Raw genomic sequence first — 7,500 nt, 5'->3', positions numbered from 1 at the left:
ATATAAATGACGTAATTTCCGCTGAGTGTCTCTTTTTGCCGTGAGGTAAAGATCTCCATACGGCGTTGTCTCGTGGTGAGTTCTGTTTGATCATTTAATGTTTATTTTAAAGCTACATCGTCACCAAACTCACTCTAAATGTGATTTAACATGTTCACTGTGAGTTTACATCATATTTAGGTAATTTAAGCTGTACATCTTCCTGATATTGTTAAAGTTAGGCCTAACGTGCTGTTCTCGCGCTCGTGCCGTTAGCAGGTTAGCTTAGCGGAGCTCGTGCCATTAGCAGGTTAGCTTAGGGGAGCTCGTGCCGTTAGCAGGTTAGCTTAGCAGAGACCTCAGGATGCGTGTTACAGAGCGTTTCACACGTTGTAGACGTGTGAATGTTAGTGATACCTGACGCTTTTCCCTACATTGTGTAGCATTTTAAATATTAACACTTAATGTTTGAGTCTTTTATCTTCTGTGCTTTTGCAATAAAAACTAATTTTATTTAGTGACGCGTTTCAACATAACATGCATTACAGCGATTATTAAAGGATTATAAGTTTATTTACGTTATAAATTGTACTATACGTTTTGAGTTAATTCGAAACGCTTTAATTTCCTCGTCTATTTATTGATCACGAGTGAGATTGTAAAATGTGTGAATTATTTTTTTATTATAAAATAATGTGAATGTAATTCATCAGGTGTTTAGAGAACGTACATTTACACCATGTGACGAGCACTTTTGTGTCACTCTGGATAAGAGAGTAAGTCTCAATCATTGAACATTAACTCTGGGTCACAACCATTATTCGAAAATATCCAGTGATCCTGTCTGGACCTCCAGAGGAAGTTTACTCCACCACCTCGGTGCAGAACAGAAGAGTCTTGTAGTAAACTTGCCTCCTACCCTGAGAGATGGTGGAGCAGTGCTGTAGATCTGAGGGTGTGAGGAGTGATGAGGGCTTTGAGGGAAGATGGAGATGGTCCATTTTTGGCATTTTCAGTGCTTTGAATCTGTGTTCAGCTACAGGAGCTAAAGGAGGGAATGCATCAGTATTAACTAGCTGTTAACTTGTTTTAAAGTAGGTGTGAATGTCAGTGTACAAAATTGCTGCCCTTTTGTAGTAAGTATGATTGGGATTTATGAGTGGCTGTTAGTGCACACTGTTAGAGCTCATCACCAATGTTGGTGTTCGGGTGTCGGAGGTGTGCTAAAGTGAGTCGGCCGGGTTTTCGCTAACACCATGAGGACGTGCCGTCCTATGACTGGGGTTTGATAGTGACCTGAGCCACATTTAGTCACTAACTGAATTCTGAGGTGTTGACCTTTACACGTGTGTTTCTAACTTCTGTCTTCTGTTCAGCTCTCCCACTGAACTCGTTGCGCAGGGAAAGTGGTCACGATGTCCGGAGGTCTGGATGTCCTTCAGATGAAGGAGGAGGATGTGCTCAAGTTCCTCGCTGCAGGAACCCATCTGGGTGGAACCAACTTGGACTTCCAGATGGAGCAGTATGTCTACAAGAGAAAAAGTGACGGTGAGAGACCTGTGTGTGCTGTATCATCGGTATGGGTGGCTTCCTTTAGTGTAATATGCACAGATTATATGATCTGATGTATAAGATTAAAGTTCTATTAGTGGCTATTAATTTAAAGTGTAACTTAATTTTTAAGGTTCAGCATGGAGAGATGTTAGATGCTATGGTTTTGATTCAGTTCTCTGCTGAGATCTGGAGTCTTTGGGTTAATGAATGCAAATGTATTCTTTTATAGGCATTTACATCATCAACCTGAAGAAAACTTGGGAAAAGCTGCTGTTGGCTGCTCGTGCCATTGTTGCCATTGAAAACCCTGCTGACGTTTGTGTCATTTCTTCCCGGAACACTGGCCAGGTACATACTAGCCCCTCAAAGGGAGAGTAGTTGTTGGTGCACACTGTTAGAGCTCATCACCAACGTTGGTGTTCGGGTGTCGGAGGTGTGCTAAAGTGAGTCGGCCGGGTTTTCGCTAACACCATGAGGACGTGCTGTCCTATGACTGGGGTTTGATAGTGACCTGAGCCACATTACACGTTTTGTAAAATTCTGAAATGATGTTTAAATGTATTGCGATGTGCATAGATCCACTGTGATTTCTAGTGACTGGAAATGTGTGCAAGAAGGTTTTTATTCCAGACTTTAACTGACCTTCTGACTGTCGATTTCAGAGGGCAGTGCTCAAGTTTGCCTCTGCCACTGGTGCCACCACCTTTGCTGGACGCTTCACACCCGGTACATTCACCAATCAGATTCAGGCTGCTTTCAGGGAGCCCCGCCTCCTGATTGTGACTGATCCTCGTGCTGACCATCAGCCGCTGACAGAGGCTTCTTATGTGAACATCCCCACCATCGCTCTCTGCAACACTGACTCTCCCCTCAGATATGTTGATATTGCCATCCCCTGCAACAACAAGGTACAGACCTATAAGCCATAGTCCTCAGTCCTTCTGGGACATCCTGTGTTCTCATGTTCTAATTTGTGTAGGGTCCTCACTCTGTGGGTCTGATGTGGTGGATGTTGGCCCGTGAGGTGTTGAGGATGCGTGGTACTATTTCCCGTGAACATCCATGGGAGGTGATGCCTGATCTGTACTTCTACAGAGATCCTGAGGAGGTGAGTGATTTTTATTTGTCCACTTCCATTTTTCCAGAATTTCAGGACACCATCTTTAATGTAGGTAGTGTTCTCTCCAGTCATTAGGTTTGTTGTATTTGTCCCATCTCTTGTGCAGATTGAGAAGGAGGAGCAGGCTGCAGCAGAGAAGGCTGTAGGGAAGGAGGAGTTCCAGGGTGAGTGGTCTGCTCCTGTTGCTGAGATTGCTCAGCTGGAAGTACCTGACTGGTCTGAAGGTGTGCAGGTCCCATCAGTACCTATACAGCAGTTTGCTGCTGGAATAGAGGGTAAGAGCCTTAAACACTGCTGTATAACCATGTGTGGGGTAGAAAGGTGGGATGGCATGAGGTTTTAATTCTGGTAGCAGTTAAGATTTGTTCTATATTATCCATATTTTAGTACCAAGCTGAACTTTATGGACTTTAATCTATTCAGGTTATCATTGACATTCACTTCCCTTACTATCACTATCAATTTCTTGTCTTTTTCTTCCCTTCATTTTCTCATCTTTTGTAACATTTTTGTTCTTTTTCTGGCTCTTTTTAAACCTGGAAAAACCCTGTAGTTCTGCTGTAATGTACTCTTATTTATACAGTCTTTGGGAAATTGGCCTTCGTTTCTAACCTTTTCTTTCCTCCCCTCTCCAGCTGCTGCTAAGCCTGGGCCCACGACTGAGGGTTATTCCGGTAGGTTTTTTTTTGCTAGTCCTTTTATATTGATGTATATTTTCTTAACACTGACTTGAATGTGTTTATTTCACAGAGGACTGGAGCGCACAGCCTGCCACTGAGGATTGGAGTGCAGCCCCCACTGCTCAGGCTGGAGACTGGGGTGGCTCCACTGCAGAGTGGTCCTAAACACCAGCTTGTGTTAATGTTCAGCCAATAAACATGATGGCTTGATTAGTGTTGTCTTGTCTTTCATTTACATTTATTGTACTTGAGTGTACTGAAACTTTCTTCTGTAGGAAGAATCACAATACTGACATGGAATAGAATCAACTTTCTCTTTTCAACCATGTTTTAAAGAACTGCTAAATACATTTCCATTGGTTTTTGTTAAAAGGTAAATGAGGTAATACTAAATTTAATGAAGTCCTTACTTAAGGCACATCTTATGATCTCAGTTTATAAATGTAGTGTTTTGTTTTTTTTTTTACTGCATGGGAGTTAATGCTAAAGAACTAGACTAAATTTTAATATTTTTCCTTATTAATAGTTTCATGTTTTAAATCTTATAACTACAATTCAAATAAATGTGAACTTAATACAAAATTTAACTTATGAATGTAGCTGCTGTTCATAACATTTGCAAGTCAGATGTAATAGAGCACAATATTATGGGCTGTATTATGTGTATGCCTGGCTAAAGAGATGAGTTTTTAATCTACATTTAAACTGGGAAACAGTTTTGCCTTCGTTCCAGACAATATGCTATAAAAGGGAGATTTGCTTTTTCCTGCAGATTGTGTTGAAAATAACAGTCTATTGAATTGCTGAATGACAACAGTAAGAATTATAACATTTAATAAAACCCAGTACAGTTTTATGAATAACGAATCTAAATACTTGCAACAAAAATTCAACAATTAGATTATAGTATGGAAAGTAAACCAAACCATTCAGACTGCAGCAGGAGAAATGGACATAGAAGCAAGGCATGAAGATCAACAAGTGCATTTCAATATCAGAGACAACTTAAATGCAGGGGTCACTTAACTTCCTGAACACCATCTAATTCCAGGCATGTTCCCCCTACTCCCCTTCACCCATGCTGCCAGATACCTTAAAACCATTTCTCTCTTTTTGCCCTTTTTAGGACAGGATCCCTGTTATCCTGTTACAGGGATGTAATTTTCCATCCTGTCCTAAAGAGGGCAAAAAGAGAGAAATGGTTTTAAAGATGCCCGGCCACACGTATTTCATTACTTTTGTGGTAATGTCTGAAGTTTACCATGGACTTGGTTCCCTTGTTTAAAGCCATTCTAGTGTGGTATAGAAAGTCTGCAGGAAGACTCAGCTCGATTTGCGCCAGTTCTCATGAATATTCAAATGAGCTATGCTGCTTGGCTCCGATTGGCTAACCGCTAGGATATGAGAGCATGACTATTCATTCACCCACACAATAAGTAGCCTAGACTAGAGGACATTTGTTTACAATCACCTTGAATTGCGTCAGAATGACTTCTTCACAAGCCCGTTGATGTTCAGCCATCCTTACTGTATAAGAAACTCACTGAGCTACACGAATTCTGGGGGCGCGGTCTCAAGTGGGAGAGCTCATGAATAGTAATGAGCTCAGTACCTCTGACGTCACACTGAGCAGCTTTTCCAACTGACCTGATTTCTCTCCTTATTTCTTTTAAGTGTTTAGAACTGACTTACTGACTTACTGACTTACTGAGTTACTGAGGTAACAGTTCGTGTTCACATTCACGACACAACACAAACACATATGGACCAAACACATATCAAAAAATACAAGTAAAAACGCTTTTGTGTGGAAGGGCACCTTTAAGGTATCTGGCAGCATGAAGGAAACAGAAGAGGAAAAAATAGTAATTATAATAAAAATTACCTCTGGACGTCATTTTTATTATAATTACTATTTTTTCCTCTTAAGTTTCTATGTTTCTGTAAAGCTGCTTGTGATGTGAATGTGAATAGTTAAAAGTGTGATACAAATAAATTTAATTGAAATATAGTAATTTATGCTGCTCATTGTGTCTCGGTAGTTAATTTTTCCTTGACTAAAGTCTTCACTTAACCAACAAATTTATTCCTGCGCTATTTTTTGTTTACAAAAAATTTTTCGCTCGTTAGAAAGAATGCAAAACATTAATCACCCCAGATGGGACTCGAACCCACAATCCCTGGCTTAGGAGGCCAGTGCCTTATCCATTAGGCCACTGGGGCTGTACAAATACAGAGCGCCCATCATCTTCTTTTATAGATAAAAGATCTCAGCTAAAGCTCGCTATTGTAAAACATTGTATGTATTATATATTATATATATATTTTTTTGTCTTGTCCTTGTTGTTTCTAGAGTGCAATAATAACAAATAAGTATTTAAAATCGTCAAAAAAATGCTGCCGGAAATAGCTGTTACCTGGCAACGATGTGTTGTCGTAGCATGGCTAAGAGGAATTAGCTTGCTAGCAGCTAGCGTCACTAGCCGAAAGCGTTAGTGTTCAACGCCTCACCGAGGAAATAAACATTAAATATATTATGATTTAGGTGTTTTGTGTTTTACAGTCAAATCTGGACACTTAGATAGTTGTAGCTTAGTTTAGCTTTCGGCAATGTGAATTATTAGCCAAATGTTATGTAGTTGTTATTAGCCGACGAGAAACTGTAACCGTTTAATATTTACACATCTGAATGTTATATATTTTATATATCATTTAGGTGATTTTGGTGAAGAATTGATCGTTTTTATTGACAGTGATTCTCTAACATGGTGAGTACATGTACACTGTACACTGCTTACAGGAAAGGAAACTATCAGCTTATTTCATAATAAATAAAAATAAATGAACTGAGTTTAAACATCGGGATCAAATATGTAGAGTATAAGAAATGCATCACATTAATAAGAACGGGTAAAATGTCGTGACTGTAGGTTTATTGTGTGAAATCTCATTTTCATGCCATATTTCTGTGTCTCTGCTCCATGGTTTCTGTTTCTTTCCTTTTACACACAGCTGTTTGCTAATCATTATAATATTATGTGTAGTAAAGAACAGCATGTCCCACTCGGATCTGTTATAGTTCCATTTAATGTTGTATTTAGTTCTAGTCACTTACATTTGAGCAGCTATAAAGTTAATAAGAGAAATTCTCAGCTTGTAATGTTAGTGTGAACTCCTGAAATCTCCAGCTTCACCTCTGACTGTTCCACAGCACTGACACTGGAGACTCCTTCACATCAAACACAAACACATTTCTCCTAATAGCAATGATATTTTTTATTATTTGCTATTATAGAAACATCTTCTGACCAATCACAATCCAGAATTCATCAGCTGTTTGTGTGTGTGTGTGTGTGTGTGTGTGTGTGTGTGTGCGTGCATGGGTGTCAGATCTTATCTCGAGTGAAGCCGGCGCTTTGCGGTGAAAACTCCCTGAGCTCCAGTGAGAAGAAAAGAAAGAATAAGAGCAAAAAGATTCCTCGGGTAGAAGATTTCCTGAACCAGAGAGATTACCTGGGAGCCATTACGCTGCTGGAGGTACAAAATGCATCAGAAAAATAATAACCATAATAAGCACCTAGCAACACTCTAACCATCATGATGTCTCATAGTAACACACAGACAACCACATTTACAGCAATTAGCAGACGCCCTTTAGAGCCACTTACATTATCCAGAGCAAATTACATTATTTCTTTTTTTTTATACAACTGAGCAATTGAGGGTTAAGGGCCTTGCTCGGGGGCCCAACAGTGGCAGCTTGGTGGACCTGGGATCTAACTCACAACCTTCCAATTGGTAGACCAACACCTTAAACACTAGGTTGCCACACGCCACATTAGAAACACTTATTAAAGCAACTGCATGGAACACAACTGCAACTCTTACACAACATTCACAACCACCTGGAGTATCACAGAGGAACCGTTGGAGACACAATGGCAACACTGAACTGATATTGGAATCCGAGCTGCTGATATTGTGCATTCACACAAGAAATCTGCTTTTGTACATATGATTGTAATTAGGGCTGTGATGATCTGTGTGTGTGTGTGTGTGTTTGCGTGTGTGTCCTTTAAGTTCCAGAGAAATGGTGGAACAGCTGAGGAGAACACAGACCTCTGGATTGGCTATTGTGCCTTCCATTTAGGAGATCACAAGAGAGCG

The 7,500-nt window shown here is 40.1% G+C and overlaps 2 protein-coding genes and 3 non-coding genes across 5 annotated transcripts in view; 4 read left to right on the top strand and 1 right to left on the bottom strand.

The window, feature by feature from the left end:
- Positions 1 to 3,543, top strand: part of rpsa (ribosomal protein SA) — a 3,594-nt gene extending 51 nt beyond the window's left edge. The window contains exons 1-8 of the mRNA XM_060869102.1: positions 1 to 75; positions 1,356 to 1,527; positions 1,763 to 1,881; positions 2,196 to 2,441; positions 2,513 to 2,641; positions 2,760 to 2,928; positions 3,289 to 3,327; positions 3,404 to 3,543. The exon at positions 1 to 75 is cut by the window's left edge and continues 51 nt beyond it. Of these exons, the coding sequence (XP_060725085.1) occupies positions 1,395 to 1,527; positions 1,763 to 1,881; positions 2,196 to 2,441; positions 2,513 to 2,641; positions 2,760 to 2,928; positions 3,289 to 3,327; positions 3,404 to 3,498 (930 nt within the window). The 5' untranslated portion in view covers positions 1 to 75; positions 1,356 to 1,394 and the 3' untranslated portion in view covers positions 3,499 to 3,543. The remainder of the gene's footprint in view (positions 76 to 1,355; positions 1,528 to 1,762; positions 1,882 to 2,195; positions 2,442 to 2,512; positions 2,642 to 2,759; positions 2,929 to 3,288; positions 3,328 to 3,403) is intronic.
- Positions 1,148 to 1,288, top strand: LOC132845093 (small nucleolar RNA SNORA62/SNORA6 family). Its single transcript, XR_009648394.1, has one exon. It is a non-coding gene; the product is annotated as a small nucleolar RNA SNORA62/SNORA6 family (small nucleolar RNA).
- Positions 1,917 to 2,057, top strand: LOC132845094 (small nucleolar RNA SNORA62/SNORA6 family). The gene has a single exon (XR_009648395.1). It is a non-coding gene; the product is annotated as a small nucleolar RNA SNORA62/SNORA6 family (small nucleolar RNA).
- Positions 3,544 to 5,483: 1,940 nt separating the features above from the next.
- trnar-ccu (transfer RNA arginine (anticodon CCU)) lies at positions 5,484 to 5,556 on the bottom strand. The gene has a single exon. It is a non-coding gene; the product is annotated as a tRNA-Arg (tRNA).
- A 215-nt stretch (positions 5,557 to 5,771) lies between these two features.
- The window catches only part of ift56 (intraflagellar transport 56), a 7,796-nt gene continuing 6,067 nt past the window's right edge, over positions 5,772 to 7,500 (top strand). Inside the window, exons 1-3 of the mRNA XM_060867235.1 lie at positions 5,772 to 6,101; positions 6,724 to 6,870; positions 7,414 to 7,500. The exon at positions 7,414 to 7,500 is cut by the window's right edge and continues 6 nt beyond it. Coding sequence (XP_060723218.1) covers positions 6,099 to 6,101; positions 6,724 to 6,870; positions 7,414 to 7,500 — 237 coding nt within the window. The 5' untranslated portion in view covers positions 5,772 to 6,098. The remainder of the gene's footprint in view (positions 6,102 to 6,723; positions 6,871 to 7,413) is intronic.

Source organism: Tachysurus vachellii, chromosome 4, assembly GCF_030014155.1.
Source record: "Tachysurus vachellii isolate PV-2020 chromosome 4, HZAU_Pvac_v1, whole genome shotgun sequence".
Lineage (NCBI taxonomy): Eukaryota > Metazoa > Chordata > Actinopteri > Siluriformes > Bagridae > Tachysurus > Tachysurus vachellii.
Note: the sequence above shows the minus strand (reverse complement) of the source record. Positions and strands in the feature narration are given on the sequence as shown.